The following is a 19,524-nucleotide window of genomic DNA, read 5'->3' on the forward strand; positions in this document are numbered from 1 at the left end:
ACAAGCATGTGTATTGCTGGTTAATTAGTGAAATACCAAAGTGAGTTTCTTAAGACGACAAGTGTAGGTAAGGGAGACTGAACGATTACAAAAATTGTGTGTTTTCTTTCTTACTTATTTTATTTTGACTATTTCTGCTTCTTGTTGATTGATTTTGAGTTATGTGAAATTTTTTAATTTAATATTACAAGAAAATATTTTAATACCACCCAATTCACTCCCTCTAGGGTGTGATACCCAAGAACAATATTTTTTAAAGCATAGAAAAATATAATTTTTTTTTTAAATGAAAATTTCAAGTAGAAAACAATAATAGAAATAAAAAAATAAAAATCTAAGGAAATAATGAAGTCAAATATGAATATAGAAAAAATTTAAAAAAAAAAAAGGAAATTGTAAAGAATTCCAAAGTGGAATAAACAAGTAAAACACAGTTAAAAGAAAAAACCCTCACAAAAGAGAAATTTTGAAATATAAAATTTAAAAAAAAGACAAAAATTAAGAAAATTCATGAAATATGTAGAAAATACCGAAAAAAAATTATAATTATGATATAAAATTTTAAAAAAGACAAAAATTAAGAAAATTCATGAAATATGTGGAAAATACCGAAAAAAAATTATAATTATTTTAAAGCTTAGAAAATAAAATAAAAGGTAAAAAAAATCAAATAATGCATCCAATGATTGCCTTGTCATTGATGCCCGTGGAAATGCTTGCTTGCCCTTGGCAAACCAAGTTTTTTTTTTTTTTTTCTCTAAATATTGCATTTGCAATAGTGTGCTTCTATATAATTTTAATAAACTAATTTTGAATTATAGGTCTCTTTCACTTGGGTTATTTTCTTTTGGCACATTTATTTTCTTCATTTGAAACTACGCTTTTTCTAATAGTACCATAGCATATATGGAAATAATATACTTATTAAATTCATCTTAAATTGGAAATATATTTATCAACTTTTACTTGGATTTAACCAAAGTATTTGATATCGTTTCTTGTGTATAGAATTTTAGAAAAGAGCATAAAAATGGAACAAGAATTTAATCTTTGTATACTTTTTGGACAATTATAAATTTTGGTTCTAGAACTGGAAATAATGTTCATGTTATCTTATCTCCGTTTTGAGATTTCCGTAGAGGGTCTTTATATATATATATATATATATATATATATATATATATATTAAATATTTGATCTGCAATGCAATCTCAAAACAAATAACTAAATGGTAAAATTAAAGTAAAAGAATTCCACTCAATGGAATTGCCCAACATCGAATCATGAATATATTGATAAGTTATGCATGCTGGGTGGTACAAAGAAGATAAAATATCAAGTAACGAATTAACATTTCAGTTTCTTCCTTTAGGGTTTTTGGCCAGCAGTAGCAAAGAAGAAGATGCCTCGATCTCACTGGCTTCCATTTTCAAATTCATTCTAAGTGTCTCCAATGAACCCTTCAATTTCTCGAGCTCACACAAGTTAAGCTCATCAATAAGCACTTCCCACTTCTGTTTGCTTTTTGCTTTCTTCATCTTATTCAACACCTTGCCTCGCTTCTTCTCAGCTTCCAATTGCTTAGCCATTTCATTGAGTTGCAGATTAAGCTCATTCACTTGGCTCCCTCGGTGATAGAATTGTTCATCTTCAACCAGCTGGTGAGGCTTGTCAACATGAATTTTACCATGGCTAGATCGTGGATGACTTGAATTTTGATGGTTTTGAAACTTAGACACAATTGAATCAATGTTTGGATGGCCAAAAGAGAAGGGTTTACCTCCTGGGGAGAAAACAATTATGGAAACTTTTGCTGCACATAGAGTTGCAAGTTCATTTGCTTTCTTGAAGAGCCCTGATCGGCGTTTTGAGAAGGTAACTTGCCTTATATTGTTGTCCATAAGCCTCTTCATTTCAACTTTCCGTCGACCCATTCTTCCCCACTCTAATCTCAACAGTTAGAAACTCAAAGAAAGACTTTCTAAAACTTTTCAAAATTCTTAGAGAAGGAGAAGAGGTGTAGCGAAATGCATCCTAGAGTTGAATTCACTCGCTAACAAATATAACTACCATATTTGGATGGTAAAAGGAGTAACTTTAATGAAGATTTTTAAATGCTTTCTTGTTTTATTCTTGTAATAACAACAAATCATGTGCAATGAAATGAAGAGATTGATGTTAACTGGTATTGTTTCTTAATCCACATGGGTTGCTTTTCTAAATAGGAAATAGGATGAAAAGGAGGTAAGCTAATGTACGCAAGTTTAGTTCATTATATCCATATTTGATTTTTCTTACAATTTTGGAAAGTTTTAGATTATTTCCAAATATGGTAAACTCATTTGGTTGTCAAAATAAATGTTCTTTGGTCATCTCTCTCTAAACTCATTTGGTTGTCAAAATAAATGTTCTTTGGTCATCTCTCTCTCTCTCTCTCGGATGATCTTTTTACATGTTTTCTCTTTACTGCTTTCATTTATCATTTTCCTTTAATGCTTTCATTTATTGCTTGGATGGTGATGATGTTTAGTGACAAGATTAGAACCTCTATTATCTCATCTAGGTACACGTATTAGGCTACAACCTCCCATAGAGGTTCTCGTGATCGTTTGTAATAGAGTATACTCCGATTCCCGACCGTGCTCTGGACGGCTGGTGCACCCTTGCTCCTTGGATTATTTATCCGGATTACGGTTAGTTTAGTACGATAAACTCACTAAACTTAGATTACGTAAAACAACATCCTAAACTATACTCACGTCTAAACATTGCTTTGTAGGAGTAGAGCTAATGTAGATTAACTTGCTATCATTTAAATCGTTTTCTAGTAGTTGGTTAGATTGCATTCATTGAAAAATACCACCTTTTACTTCTCTTTTATACAAGGCTATAGTAAACTAATTTGGAAGTAGCTTACTAACTGTGCTTCAAGTCCCTGAGGATCGACACACGACTTCCCCACTTTCTACTGAACTTAGAATTGTTAGGTAGTATAAATTTTATCTTTGGTAGTTAAGGACTCAAGCCTTAGCGAGCCTACCAAATTTTAGCGTCGTTGCTGAGGACTTGGTTACAGTTATAAGTCAACTTCCACTTTAGAGTATTGTTGCCCTGCGTTTTTTATTTGCTCTCCTTTTATTTTCATCTTTATTTATTTATTGTCATTTTTGTTTGTTATCTTTGAAGTCTTGATTTTGGATGCTTTAATTTGTATGTTTGGTTTGCACTCTCAGGACCCTGAGATAGTTCCTATAGATCCTGAGATTTAAAGATCCCATAGGTTCACTAGGAAACTTGCCTCCAATCTAGATATCGCTGAGTGGTTTGAGCCAAAAGTTATGGCTGAATGAAACCCATCAGTTCCCGCTGATCAACTCCCAAAACCCCAAGCTCCCCACCTACCTGTGGTGGGAAAGCAGCCATTTTGGCCGCTTAGGGACTACTTTGTGCCCTAATGCATACACATCGCCGTCCTGCATCAGGTTCCCGAATGTTCAGGCTGCACAATTCGAGATTAAGACTTCAATCATCTTGATGTTGTCCAACTTTCATGGGAACTCCACTAAAAATCCTTATCAACATCTTGATGAGCTTTTGGAGATTTGTTCCACCATTCGTATACCTAATTTTAGAGATGACGCCCTTTGTCTTAGGCTCTTTCCATTCTTGCTGAAGGATAAGGCCAAATATTGACTGACGTCCTTAGAGCCGAATTCGGTGACTAACAAGGTGACCATACAACATGAATTCCTGAAAAAGTACCTCCTAATCAGGAAGACTAACCAACTGCAAAGGGCAATCACAAGTTTTACACAAACGCATGGGGAACTTTCTTTGAGACCTGGGAGCATTTCAGGAACCTACTTCGTAAATGCCCACATCATAAGGTCCCCAAGTGGCAATTAGTTCAAACTTTTTACAAAGGGTTAGTCGAGAGCGATAGGTCTATGGTTGATGCATCGTGTGGAGGAACTTTTGTCACAAAGCATGAGATTGAGGCCTGGGTCCTCTTCGAAAACTTAGCTAAAAACTCTCAGTAGCACATGGCTGCCGCTTGTAGACTACCTAATCCATCAACTTATAAACCTAAGGAAGTTTACGAGTTGGCCACAAGCCAATACCTAGCCCTTACTCTGCATGTCATATCCAAAAAATTAGATCAATGATTGTCCTTATGACTGCAGACAATGGCATGTGCTGAGATTTATGTAATTAACTCTGATCCGTCCTATACATATTATAATTGCCCACACGCGTCTTCCCAGCTTGAGCTTGTGTAAGAGGAGTTAAGGCCACCCACAATTGCTATGATACGTCATCCAACGACCCCTATTTTAACACTTATAACCCTGGGTAAAAACAACATCCTAACTTCTCTTGGAGGCTGCAAGCTCCAGGTTTTCAATCTCAAAAACCTCCACAAGCCCCTAATGCTTTACCTCCATGTCCATACCAAAACTTTCAAAATCATACTGATTCAGCCCCTAGATCTTCAATGTTCAGTAGCTGTCTCCACCCCCACCTAAGTATAACACCTCTCAAGAGACGGTGCTAAAAACCCTTAAGAATGTTGAGGCTGATCACCAAGTGGATCAACAACTCCTTCACTCTCACTCCCAATCCATCTTGAAGCTAGAAGCCACCTTGGGGCTACTAGCTGGTACCTTGAGTTGGAGAGACGAGGTCAAGTTTCCAAGTCAGCCCATAGTGAATCCTAAGGGACAATATGGGGGGGAATGTGAACCGGGCACTAGTCCCTTATCATATCCTGGGTAACCTGAGGTGGTGACCACCCTCCAAAGTGGCAGTATGATAGATAAATGAGTCAAGGAGCAATTGAGCTAGGGAGAGACTGAGGAGGAAAAGAGGGTAGTTCCCAACGCTGATTCATGCACCCTATCTTCATCTAGTTGCGTATACAAACTCTTTAACCCCACACATGCAACTGGAAGGACCAAACCTCACTTCCCCCCCCCCCCTATTAGGCTTTTCAAGTCCCTTCAGTGACACATTCTGCTGCCCCTTTTACACCTTCTATATTTAGGAATAAGATCTCAACTGAGTCCATCTGGGACATGTTTAAACAAGTAAGAATTGACAAGCCTCTCCTAGATGGCATGAAGCAATCACATGCGTTCACAGAGTTCCTTAAGGACTTATAAACACAGGAACAAGAGTCAAGGGTGCATATGGATGGTTTGGTTAAGCAGGCCAAGCACGTGAGCTCCATGATACTAGGGCACCTCATTCCTAAACTGAAAAACCCCGGTTCACTTACTATTTCGTGTGTAATTGGTGGTTACACCATTGATAGGGCTCTTTTAGATTTAGGGGCGAATGTGAACATCCTTCCATATTTAACCTGAAAGAGTTACAGCCCACCTCGGTCACTTTGTTTCTCGCTAATCGTTCCCTTAGTAAACCTCAGGGTGTGATAGAGGATGTAGTAATCAAGGTGGAAGAGTTCCATTACCTTGTCGATTTCATCATCTTGGATATGGATTCATCCATGAATCCAATCCCTGTCCTCTTATGACGACCTTTCTTGGCTACAACTAATGCAAGTATTTAGTGCCAAATAGGCATTATGGACATCTCCTTGGGCCATAGGCAACTTCGGCTAAATATATGTCATGCTCCTCGACATGCACTTCAATTCGTCCAAGCTATGAATGAATGCCCGATTAATCAAGTTGTTGGAGAGAAGGTTCCCTCAAATTTGTGAAGGGATCCATTGGAAGCAACATCTTAGCCTAAGCGTCCCTCTTCATCTACCTCGTAAGATCCTTACAAACTATGTAGGGAAATACATGACTCAGATCCAGATTTAGAGGAAAAATTGAGGGTACACCAGCCAAGGTGTAACAAGGATATAAAAGAGGAAAATTTTTCCTTTAAACTTGGCTGAGTTTGAAATAAGTTTTAAGGCATCTAGTTGAAGATGGTAAACTTAGCGCTCTTAAGATGCAACCCAATAATTTTTATTTTTATTTTTTTGAGACCATAGGTTGTTTGGGATAGACTAAGTAGAGTTCCGAGTCATTAGAGTAGAGCTTAGGATACGTTGTGGGTGTGACCAAAGGGGCGACCATCACACATGTGGGCGACTAGGTCCAGTCCCTGAATTGTGCTGAAATTCAATAATAATACCAAGGGGGTCGACCATGTCTATGATCAGCATCGAGTTGGGTGCACCATAGTCGAGAACACTAAAAAATCATTTAAAACTTGTTTTGACCTCATCTCTTTTTCTCCTGTTTTTTGTCTCTCTCTCGTCACTTACCCTCATCCTATTTCGTGCTTTTGGATATTAGGTAATCCCTCGGTTTCTCCCCCCTATGCCTTCTCAACCATTATCTGGTGCTCCCTCTGCACATGTTCGTTCCCAACATACTGATGCACCACTGCCTTCACCTCCTCCTTCGATTCCTCAACTATGGGCTAAACTCTGCTAGCTATGTCAAGAATTTACACTCCTCAAGTACTTTGTCCTTGAAACATATCTTACCTTATGTGAACAGTTTGATGAGGGTGTTATGATGATCCTTGCTACCATTCCTCATATCGCCAATGAGGCCACCTTATACCACTCTCGAGCAGCTATGACAGTCCCGGTAGCCCCTTCTAAGGTACCGCCATCTACTCCCACTTCACCGGGACCACCTGCGGTGGTTTCTAATGCCTCCGTGAGACTTGAGGGTGCTCTATGCACTCATGTTGCGACTTCTAGTGCCTTTGGTTACAGTGATTCTGGGAGGGCACCTGAGAACGATTTGGCTAGGGTTGGGATGACCATTTCAACTTCTTTTTGTATGATCACCTTATGTGTTGTGTTGTTGTGGCACACTTTTGACTTGTTCTTTTTGCTTCCTCCACCATGTTTTTGAATTACACTATAATGTAACTTCAGTTAAATAGCAATGAAATGTACATGGTGTTGTTTATCTTTTGGTCTTATGTGCTTCAATGTATTCCTACATACATGTGGTGATTGGATTATATGTATTTATAGGAGGAACACTATTTGAGCTTCACGGCACCACGTAGTGTTTTCACCTATCTACACCACAATATTTCTTTCTACACTTCAGTGAGGACACTAAAACTCTAAGTTGGGGGTAGGGGATGGCATACTGCATGGCACACTTTATACACAAAAATGACAACTTTTAAATTTTTGAAAACTTTCCAGTGAAATTTATCTGTCTGGGCCATGCTAACATATATATTATACCCTTTACATACACCTATATAACCTAGTGTTACATGCATAAGCTTCTCAGTTACATGATTTTATTATGCTCACTAACAATGTAGTGAATTAGTTGTGTAAAATTCGCATAACATGTGTGATATCTAGGTATTACTCCAGGTAGTTTGACTAGTGGTTTATTTGGGTTAATACTGCTGTGTAAACTCTTGTATTTACATGGTATTTCATGAGGCTAAAAACACACTTACATGTGATTTGTAGCACTTAGGGTTCTTTGAGAGTACTGAAAGAACACCGATGGTGACTATGACACCTTGTGAGGTACCATTGAGCCATTTGTTCATTTCTTGAGTTGTTGATGTCAAACTATGAGTTTATAAAACTCAATCATCCTTCTTTTGTTGGATTTCCTTTGCCAACTAGTCTTCGTTTTTGCATTTTCTAGCATAGAGGTGACATCAAGTGGGGAGATATAAATCTAGGTTTTGTAATTTATTTAAGACGTGAAGATTAAGCCACCTCTAGAGACAAACTTTTACCATGGACTCCCATTGGAGCTACATTTCCATTGGAGTTATGAGGGCAATATAAGAGTGTTATGATTGTCTTATCTGACCATACAAAAAAAGAAAATGAGCAAAAAAAATGAGCAAAGGAAATGAAAAAAAAAAATACACCTGCTCCAAACAAATATAAAGAGGTCGAGCTAAGGACACACACCACAATTCTACATGTATGAAGAATCTTCTGCTAACCAATGCACTTGCTGAATTCACGCTTAGTATGGGACCAAGTTCATCTAAGGTGATCTTGATTGAATGTGGCGAGTAAGTGAGAAGATGCTAGAGTGAAGGATGCGACACCTCGGTAAAGGCTAGATTCCTTTCCTATAAGACTAGTCCACTCCATATTTTTAGCGTTAGTTCTTCAAATATGTGGGACGTTTGATCATGACACTCTTCCTCACATATGAGAGTGAACCCATTTTCTTGAGTGAATTCAAGGGAAATAAATGAGTGAGGTTGAGTCAAGACAACAGTTCTGTAAGCATTCTAGGGCACTTTGAGTGAGACAAATCATATACTTTACACATGCCTTGTGAAGTGGCCTATTCATACCTAAATTTACATACTAATTTTAACTATGAATTATAATCATAGGTTGACTCTTTGTGAGTTGTGCTTTGAGATGGATGTGTATTATTTAGATTTGCATGATTGAGTTGTTGAGGAGTGTGTGTATGGTAAAGTCATGTACAAAGTAACTTGTATGTAATATGGTTATTATTGGCCTAACTAGGCTTTTCAATCTTATTTTGATGAAAACAAAATGAAGGATGTTTTAACATGTGTTGTTGAGTGGTTTTATTTCACGTCTAAGTAAAAGGACACTCACGGTTAATCAGGGAAGCAAACTGTAAATGAAAGACAATCATGTGAAAGCTTCTCAGTATATTGAAGCAATGAACGACAAATAAAGAGCTTAAAGGCCAAACAAACCTTGAAGTAAAGACTAAACCTCAAGAGCCTACAAGACTTAGTAATTAAAGAGATCATACTTAGAAGGATATTTGTAATTACTTTAAGTCATTGCTATTTAGATATGTGAAGCTCCTTAAAGATACAAAGACTTAGAGACCAGCACTTGAAAAAATTTTGAAAATGTTTTTGAAAAATTATAATTAAGTTTTTCAAGTAAACTAGATTCTAAAGAAATCATAAATAGAAAATACTTGAAAAAAGAGGACTGCCTAGCCGACTAACTCAATGAACTTAAAGTATCCAACCGACTGACCATTTTTTAACATGGTTCAGTCAACCGACTGACAAGAAACCTTCAGCAAAGTTAACTGTCTAGCCAACTCACTTAATGAACTGAAAACGCCCAACCGACTGACAATACCCAGCTGACTGACCATTTTGAACATGGTTCAGTCAGCCAACTGACCATTTATCAGAATTGTTTTTTGAGAGATAGAATGGTGTCAACTGCCTATCCAGCCGACTGACTAGTGCAAAAAGTGACCTAGTTGAGTGGGTCAGTTGATTGACTCTGCAGAGGATTTTTGCATTTCAAACTTACAGGAAGATTCTCAAAATTGATTCTATGATTTAATATTTTTTAAAAAGTTACCTAAATGCTCCATGTTAAATGAGGAAACTTTTCTTTAAGAAATGTCTATAAATACCTCCCTTGCTCAATGAAAAATACATTCAAGCAATATACGATTTGTATGTTAAAGTTCTCCTAAAAGGTCATACTTGCTCACATTCTTGCTGGGGGAAAACTCTACGAAATTGCCGGATTAAAAAGGGGTTTGGTTCTGAGTTGCTTCTAAAATCATTACATCAATAACAAAGAATCTTTGGTGACTTCTAAACCTTGAGCTTCACATTTTCTATCTAGTTTTGGTTTTGAAGTACGATTTGAGATTTAACTTGTACAACTTGCTTTGTGTTTGAGAGTGTTTTTGTACACAGATATCCATTCCTTTCTACTAGATTTTTGACGGTTCAAGGTATTGTTGGATTGTTGGACCAAACATAGGTTGTTACTTAGAGAGGTTTCTCTTCCTGAAAAATAGGTTGGTTATTGTAAAGGTTTTTGTTCCACCCGGAAGGAACAAGGTATAGTGAAATCCTTAGGTGGTTGACCTAAGGCAAGGACATAGGCTGGGGTAAGCCGAACCTTATAAAAGCAACGATGTCACTCTCTTTCCCTTACTCTCTTTTAAATTTTAGAAAAAATATAATTTTCGTGAATGTTGTAATTCTTTCAATCATAAAAATAAGGCATATTGGAAATTAAATAAACCAAAGCCTAATTTTTTCTTGGGCTTGCAGAAACCAAAAGGGAGTACATTGGTTAATCGATATTTTGCGGAAACCGTAAGGAAGTACGTTGATTGGTTAACAACCCAAAACCTATTAGCTAAAGGCTTATTTAAATTCTGATTTTGAAAAAGTGATTGGATGTTATTTTAAAATTCAAAGGCCAACTATAGGACTTGCACATTCATATACAGGGCTGCTGAATATTGTAAATCAAAAATTGATTACTTGTGTTGTGGTTGTTTTGCTTGAACAGCTAATTAATTGGTTGTGTATGCTGTGGTTGTGGATTGAATAGAAGAAGTTAGTGTTCGGGTGGATTGCCTAATTAATAAGAATATAAGAAGTCTTTAAAGGATTGTAAAAAGTCAAGAACTCTTAAAAAGACTCTAAGAAATTTTAAATAACCCAATTCACCCCCCTTCTTGGGACTACACCTTATGTTTCAATTATATTTCTGTATATAAAATGGTATGATTGTGTTGTATGTGTTCTCATATTTTGTTCACTGAATTGGTGTTTGTGGGTATCACACTGGAAACCCTAACGAGACTAAAACTCATCAATTATGATGCGAACCTCAAATGACACGCATTGAGACCCAGTAAACAATGTTGGAATGCTTGCCCAAGAAAGCTAAAATTCAGATTTTGATAGGAAACTCCGACCCAACGTTTATAAATGAATAGTGAACCAAAAGTATAAAGTAACAAACCTTGACCCAATGATTATAATTGCATCATGAACCAAAGGTATAAAACCTCGACCCAATGATTATAATTAAATTACGAACCAAAGGTATAAAATTTGAACGCCACAAGGAAGGATTCCTTGATAAGTTCACAAGTTCTCTAAAGAACCAAGCAGAAACAAAGCCTCACATTTTTATTCCATTATCTTGTCCTCTTACAATGGTGAGATATATATAGCTAGGATGGGAGACAAGGACATTAAACACTTAGCAATTCCCACACAAGCATGGGAGACAAGGACATTAAATACTTAGTGATTCCCACCCAAGCATTGGAGACACACATAATAAATACATCAACTTACTAGACACATTAATGACTCTCACAACTTACTAAAAACTCATGCAAGCTATGTCTTGCAATATTACACCATTAAGTGAAATCCCATAATTGAATAGCACACCATTAATAAGGAGATTACAGCCATTAAGCAAGATTAGCTCCATCAAAAACTTGAATTAAGTTAATTAAGCCTTCATCTTTCTTTGGACCAAGCTTGGAATGCCCCGTTTTTGAATAAGCTCAAATATCTTGAATCAGCCCATGAAGTACTTCTTTGATCTTCTTGGATCTTGCTCTGGTGATAGGCCCAACTGAAACATGCAATGGATCCTTCAATGATGCTTATTGATTCTCGTCACACTAGGATCAACCTAGGGGTTTAAATCTTTGTTGCATATAGTAAATGTAATAGTGTTTCCCGCGAAAGAGGAGTTAGATAGGATTGTAGAATTTTCTTAGATTTTGATTTGCTTGAGGACTAGCAAAGTGTAAGTTGGGGGTTGTGATGAGTCCCTAAAATGCATAATTTTCAACCCTCATTTACCTTTTCTTATTCTCACTTTATTATTTATTACCCATTGTTATCATTATTCAAAGGTATGCAAGGTTTGTTTGTCTTTTCATAAAAAACAGATTAAAACCATGAAGTTAGGCATTAGGAGAAGCCAATGGAGGATTTGGAGGGCTCAAAGCTCAAATTAGATGCTCATCCAAGCTCCTGAAGCTTCAAATCATCAAAGGATAAGAAGACAATGCTCGACTATGTGGTGCGACTAGCAACATAAGGGATGACTTAGTCTTCCACAGCAGACTTCGAGGGTTCAAACTGAGATCAAAATGTTGCAAGGTTCGACTAAGTGTTCGACCATGTGACCCGCCACGGCAACCACGTCAAGATACTTAGACAGAACTGAGAGCAAAATTACTGAGAGCCTCGACGAAGTGTTCGACCAAGAGACCTTGAAGGGCGATTATGTCGATTTCCTGAGATTTCCTGAAGATCGAGATCCTACAAGTCTCGACCATCAATTCGACCAACAAAACCTTGAGGTGCGACATAGTTGAAGACATTGAAGATTCAAATTCTTGATTTCCCATGAGTCTTGACTAGGGCATGCACAAGAAAGACATAGGGGCAACTTGGTCAAGAGCGACGATCTTTTGCATGAGATTTTCTACAAACTTTCCTAAATTGTAAAACAAACTTTGTAGAGCATACAACCTCTAAGTATTTGCTACGAACATGAGATCTGGGTTCCTCTTTGGCCTTTCCAAGGTTAGTGACTGACTTAAGATGTCATTAAAAGCCAAGTTAGATAAGAAGTATTGTAGATTTCTGGATTGTGCAAGGTGTATTCAACGGCTTGTGGCAACCGGTTGAGCTCTTGCGTTTTTCATTGTATAGTACATGATCATTTAGTTGTATTTTCTGGCATTAGTGACTGGTGTTCTGATTACAAATGGATGATCTTTTTACATGCTTTCTCTTTATTGCTTTCATTTACTGCTTTCCTTTATTGCTTTCATTTATTGTTTGGATGGTGATGATGTTTAGTGACAAGATTAGTACCTCTATTGCGTCAATCAGGTACACGTATTAGGCTACAGTCTCCTATAGAGCTTCTCGTGATCGTTCGTGATAGAGTATACTCTGGTTCCCGATCGTGCTCCACATAGCTAGTGTACCCTTGCTACTCTATGCCATCAAATGACTCCTTGGTTTGTTTAGCCGGGTTCTGGTTAGTTTAGTACGATAAACTCACTGAACTTAGATTTCACAAAACAACATCTTAAACTATACACATGTCGAAATATTGCTTTGTAGGAGTAGGGTTAATGTAGATTTACTTACTTTCATTTAAATTGCTTTCCAGTAGTTGTTTAGATTTCACTCTTTGAAAAAAACTACCTTTTACTTCTCTTTTATACAAGGCTATAGTAAACTAATTTGTAAGTAGCTTACTAACGGTGCTTCAAGTCCCTGAGGATCGACACGCGACTTCCCCACTTTCTACTGAACTTGGGATTGTTAGGTAGTATATAATTTATCTTTGGTAGTTAAGGACCCAAACCTTGGCGAGCCTACCAACAGTGCCCAATAAATTCGTGCCAATTGAAAATTATGCACTTAGAGCTGAACTTAATACACTTAGTTGAATTTAACCACTCAAGCTTCCAATTCGAGCATATGAGCTCCAAACTGAGTTGGGTTAGTTCTGACACATCCTTCACATCGAATTGGATGTACTGAGCTAATGGTGCCCAAAAACCGCTCCTCGGGAGCTTTTTCCCTAAACTTCATTCATTTGAAGCACCCAGGTGTCTAATTCGGGCATACGATGTCCCAACCGAGTGGGGTCAGTCCCCATATGTCCATCACATTTACCTGGACGTGTCGAAGCTGATGGTGCCCAAAAAATATTTTCCAATTTAAAATTATGCGATTAGATGCGAACTTAGTAAACTTAGTTCATTTGAAGTAGCCAGGTATTCAATTCGGGCAGACGAGGTCCTAACTGAGTGCATTCAGTCCTGACACGTCTGTCACATTGACCTATAGGTACCAGAGCTGACAGTTCCCAACAACTCCTCCCTAGGAGCTTATTATGCAATTATATGCGAACTTAGTAAACTTAGTTCATTTTAAGCACCCAGGTGTCCAATTTGGGCATACGAGGTCCAAATTGAATGCAATTAGTCCCGACACATCTGTCACATTGACTTAAATGTTCCGAAACCGACGGTGCCAAAAAAATCTTCCTTAAAAGCTTTTTACCCACTTAGAAGTAAAGTTAGAATACCAACATATATAGTAAACATAATTCATTTTAAGCACCTAGGTGTCCAATTTAGGCATACGAGGTCCAAACTGAATGGGATCAATCCCAACATGTTTGTCACATTGACCAAGACATGCTAGAGCTGAAGGTGCATAAAAAATTCTCCCTGAGAGATTTTTCCCCACTTAGAAGCAAAGTTAGAATACAAATAAACTTAGTAAACTTAGTTCATTTTAAGAACTTAGCTTACAATTCGGGCATACGAAGTCCGAACCGAGTGGAGTGAATTCTGACTGATCAAACTACTAAGTCACAATTGTATCATTTTTTTACGCTATGTCCGAATGTCCGATCATTTTGCTATCAAGTCATTTTTAATTATAGTATATACATATATGTTCAAACATTGCATACTAGCTAATTTCTTGTATAATTATTATTTTGTAGGGCTTGCAGCTATCAGAACACTATGATGATGATGCTAGGCACTACAATCAGGTTGGATGTGCACAATTTTTGACTTTTCCTATATTTCTTATTATCTATACAGAAATAATTTGTATATTTTAATTTGAATTTGTATTTGTATGTATTTGAATTTTGAACAATTTGTATTTTAAATTTTAATAATTTATGAATGTTTTAGTAAATTTATTTTAATTTTATGTATGCTAAAATGTAATTACAAGTTTTGACATAATTTTTTTTAAAAAAAATTAATTATGTCAAAGTATTAGTGATGGTTTGCAAAACCGTTACTAATAATAGCAGGATGAATTATTAGTGATGATTTCTAAACTGTCACTAAAAGAATAAAATTGTCACTGTAGGATCAACAATTTCCGGGTTCAAATTCATCACTAAAGTCCAAATATTAGCAACGGTTTAATAACCGTTACTAATAGTATATTATTAGTGACGACTTATTGACCATCACTAATAGTGTCATATTAGTGACGGTTATTAAGCCGTCACTAATTCTTGGGCTTTAGTGATGAATTTGAGCCGAGAATATGTATAATTTATAGTGATGGTGGTAGGCTATTGGTGACGATCTTTTTCCCATCACTAATACTCCACTATTAGTGATGGTTTCTATTATTCATCACTAATAAGTATTTGTCGGCATAGATATGGTGACTAATTTAAAATCATCACTCAGACTTATCAAACTGTGACTAATACTATTAGTGACGGTTTTTTTATTATTAGTGATGGTTAAAAATCGTAACTAATAGTCCTGCTTTTTGTAGTGCCAAAATGGGTTTAGGGTGGTCGTTGTTATGATTGACTCCCCTAAATCTCAATTCTATGTGATGGAAAAAATATGCTATATTCATATTTAAGCAAACATTAATCATTAAGAATTATATAACTATGGAAGACACCTTTGTCCATCGGAAGTGGATTTTCTAGAGTATGCTTATGAGATTTTATTTAAAAGTAGATGACCTAAGTTATTATCTCAGAAATACAAGGCTAAAAGAAATTTTCTATTGTAACCCTTAAATAGGTTGGTTAAGCCTTTAACCTTTACTTTGGACATTTTGGTGGTATGATATCTTTTGGATTTATGTGGAAAAGCATTTGCTTTTTCATTTCTTCCTAGTCCTAAGTATACTATCTCATCCCTCTAATTATGGCCAATACTTTCATATATTAACCAATCAACAATGATATATACAATTAAAAGATCATATTGGATGTACCATTTGAATTTCTTATATTGGCTTACTTCTCTAAACTCCTCAGTATAGTAAATGTATACACTAGGATTTGACATCTTAAGCACTATCCACTATCCAAAGTACTTAGTCATCCCTATCCCCTTTTACTTTGATTCTTATTGGCTAAATATCCTGAGATCTAAGGAAGAACAATTCTAAAAATTATGTAATTCATTTTGGTACCCATTCTTCCTTGGGTCCTAAGGGGTTTGTTTTCTTGACAAGCCATACCATTTTCCTTTCTTTGCCTCTAGCACCTCTAAATGGGCAAGTGTAACGAATGTGCCCTTTTCTTTCACAATATGAGCATGTTTTGTCAGAGGATTTTGGTGTGTTAATCCTCTTTTTATAAAAATAATTATGGCCATAGGATTTAGAAGAGCAATCTGAATCATTTTTGAAAAAAATATTTCTTTTAACTCCTAAGGATTTATTTAAGTCATCCTTTTCACTTGTTAATTTGGAGATTATTCTAGAATAATCTTCCAACTTTCCCTCTAAACTAGTGATTTTCAAATCCTTTTCTTTTTGTAAGATAGCATGGGATTCTTTTAAATTTTCTAATTTTATGCCAAGCTTTTATTTTCATTTTTCAAAGTTATATTCCCCTTTGACATCTTTATTAGAATCTTATGAACCTTAAAAAACTTGTTTTGTAGTTCCTCATAAGATCGTATGCTTTCATCATTAGATTCATCACATAATTCATCACAAGATTTATCATAGAATTCATCACAAGAATCATTACATGAATCATTAAATGAGGTAGAAGGAGAGACGTGTACCTCTTTATCGTCTAATGCTATCAAGTAACAATTTGCTACTTCTTGATCACTTGAGTCTGAAGCATCCCAAGTGGTAGCCTTCTTCTCTTCGGTTCCTTCATATGTATTTTCTAGTTCTTCCCAAATTTCCTTAGCACTTTGACATGTCATGATTCTATTAAATTCATTAGTATCTAAAGCACATTATAAAATATTCATGGCACTACAATTGATTGCATTAATTTAATGTCATTATCATCCATTTCATTTTCTAGTTTGGGAATTTCACTATTATTAATAATTTTTATTGGCACAAAATTCCCTTGAACAATTACTCTCCAAGCTCTCCAATCCATTGTTTGGATAAAAATGCTCATTCTTTGTTTCTAGGTGGTGTAATTTACCCCACAAAACATTGGAGGCCTTGTAAAGGTTTGTCCCTCACAAAACGGGGATGCACCAATATGTTCTATGTGATCTTTATACAAAAAAAATTAAGCTTATTATAACCGAGCTCTGATACCAATTGTTAGTGAGGTAGTCCCAAGAGAAGGGTGAATTGGGTATTTTAAAAATTTAAGCTAATGCTTTAATAATTTTAATCACAACTTAAGCACATGATCTAAATGAGCAAATGAAATTAACAATCACAACAAATATAAACAAATATAAGTGTGCTTAGTTTAAAATGCCTCTCCCCTTTACTTAGGCAGAGTTGCCTCTTTCTTTCAATAGACGGAGTTGCATCTCTCCTTTACTAGGCAAAGTCGTCTCACTCCTTCAATAGGTGGAGATGCATTTACAAGTGGAATATATGAAGATGATGTACAAAGAGTGCTCCTTAATTGAGCGAATAAGTACAATAAGAATACCACACTAATACACTATCAAAAGATTATGAATGAAGCTTAAGGAGTAACTAGATGGTGAGAACTTGAAAGATAAACAAAGAAATTGCAAAGTGCTTCATAAAGAATTTCACTAAAGATGAAAAGCTTGGATTTGTATGATAAATATGTATCTTTGTTTTCTTTTGTATTTAAAAACAAGTTAGAGTCCTTGTATTTATAGGCAAGATGGTCTACTAGTCACTTTATGGCTGTTAGGCTTTGAAAATAATTAACCATTTTGAAAACTAGTCGTTTTCTAGCTATTGCAGCTTTCTGCTATAGAATTCGGTTAACCGAATTGGGACTTGGTGGCTCGAATGGCATAGAGATGGAATTTGTGCGGGTCAGTAGCAATTAAGTTGCCTGAATTTCCTAGTCTAGTTGCCCGACTTGCCTGGTTTGGTCGCCCGAACAACTGGTTTGATTGTCCGAGTTTCAAGGAAATTTCAGATGTACTTTTCCTCAAACACCCTTCAACATTTAGGGCATAACTTTTGCTATAAAACTCCAAAAAGGGAGATCTACGTATCAATAGAAAGCTAAGAAAAAATCTCATAGCCTTCCTGCAAAAAATTGTTGAATATGGGAAGATATATATAAAACATTGCGCATCAAGGCAGCTGCAAAAAAAAAAAAAAAAGCGCAGATTTGGAGAATATTGTTTTGCGAGTTTTCATTCCAAAAATGATATTAACACTTTGAAATAATATTTGCACATTTATAAAATTATTTTCAATGAAATATAGCCTAAGGTTGAACTAAGGTCACCTATGAGCTTTTTCACATAATCAATGATAGTGTACTCACATAGGTCCTATTTGCAAAATACATGAAATAATTTCTTTTAATTCTTCAGACTTGGACTTCATGAGCTCCATAATCATAGCCATAGTCTTCAAGCTTGGTCTTTATAAGCTCCATGTTTATAGCCAAATGACATCGTCTTATATGCTTCATAGCTTTCCAATTTGCATCTTGTATTGTGCTTAATGCCTTAATACCGTGTACACACTTAGTAGCACAATTAGACACCTTGGTTTGTAATTAAAAAACAGGATGAAACCTAGAAAAGCCAACAAATGGTTGTTGGTTTCCTTTTGTTTCATGTTTCCTATTATGCGACTACAATCGTTGTTGGTTTCATTTTGATTCATGTTCCCTTTTATGTGACTACAATGGTTGTTGGTTTCCTTTTGATTCATGTTCCCTTTTATATGACCACAATGGTTGTATGTTTCCTTTTGATTCATGTTTCCTTTTATGTGACCACAATGGTTGTTGGTTTCTTCTTTTTGAATCACGTCTCCTTATATATTACCACATCACTTTGTTGGTTTTCTTTTGATCCATGTTTCCTCATATGTGACCATAATGACTTTCAGTTTCCTTTTTAACCAAATTTCCTTATATATCAGCACAATATATTGTTGATTGCTTTTAAATGCTTAATTATTCTTCTTTTTATCACATGATATGGCTTTGACTTGCTCATCATTGCATGCATGTTCTAAAAAGTCAATTCGTTGCATATTAGACATTTGGAAGTCAAACTAGGTTCTCCTGTATTTTACCACATGATATTACCAAAACACAAAAAAGAAAAAAAAAACAAAAAAAACAAAAAAAATAAAAAAAGTCTTTAAAAATCCCAGAAAAATATAAAAAAAAATTTATAAACAAAATTCTACAAGGATTTTGAAAAATCTGGGAATGTTTTTAAGGATACTTTTTTATTATTTCCTTGATTTTTGTGTCGGTGCATCGCTGTGATTTTAAGAAAGACAATGAGGTATTTTAGACCTCACTTGTATTAGCTTTGAGGGGGTTTATCTAAGATTCGGTCATTTATAGATCTTCTTAGACATTCCTAAATCATACCAAGATTTTTAATCTACTTTTAATTTTGTTCATTTATTTGTTTATCTTAAAGGTATCAATTAAAGGTTATTAAATTTAATTTGAGGGTAATTCATAAATAATTAGTCACCGTTCATAGAACGGGTGTGTTGGAGAGGTGCGAATACCTTCCCCTCGCATAACTAAACTCCTGATCCCAATGCTGGCATAAACAGACCGAGACTACTAGTTCCTTGGCCTAGGTTTAGTCTTGTGATCAATTAAATGAGTAGTAATTAGGTGTTCTAACCGTACAAAATAAAAAATAGGTTAGTGGCAACTCCAAATTCAAAATTTTCAAAAATCATATTTTATCCACTCGCCACCCCAAGGCTTGCATTCCTAGGACATCGCAATAGTAACCTATTTTGTTGGAGGCTTAACATAGC

General features: G+C 35.7%; 1 protein-coding gene and 1 non-coding gene across 2 annotated transcripts; both read right to left on the minus strand.

The window, feature by feature from the left end:
• Window positions 1-1,355: 1,355 nt before the first annotated feature.
• LOC131143869 (agamous-like MADS-box protein AGL29) lies at window positions 1,356-1,934 on the minus strand. Its single transcript, XM_058092231.1, has one exon. It carries the CDS (start codon window positions 1,932-1,934, stop codon window positions 1,356-1,358), a length of 579 nt encoding a protein of 192 aa, XP_057948214.1.
• Window positions 1,935-3,784: 1,850 nt separating this feature from the next.
• Window positions 3,785-3,889, minus strand: LOC131145275 (small nucleolar RNA R71). The gene has a single exon (XR_009134060.1). It is a non-coding gene; the product is annotated as a small nucleolar RNA R71 (small nucleolar RNA).
• Between the last annotated feature and the right edge of the window lie 15,635 nt (window positions 3,890-19,524).

The sequence above is a fragment of the Malania oleifera genome, chromosome 12, assembly GCF_029873635.1.
Source record: "Malania oleifera isolate guangnan ecotype guangnan chromosome 12, ASM2987363v1, whole genome shotgun sequence".
NCBI lineage: Eukaryota > Viridiplantae > Streptophyta > Magnoliopsida > Santalales > Ximeniaceae > Malania > Malania oleifera.

Coding starts and splice junctions, on each gene's coding strand:
- LOC131143869 (XM_058092231.1), bottom strand. CDS start 1,934: ATGGGTCGACGGAAAGTTGAAATGAAGAGGCTTATGGACAACAATATA.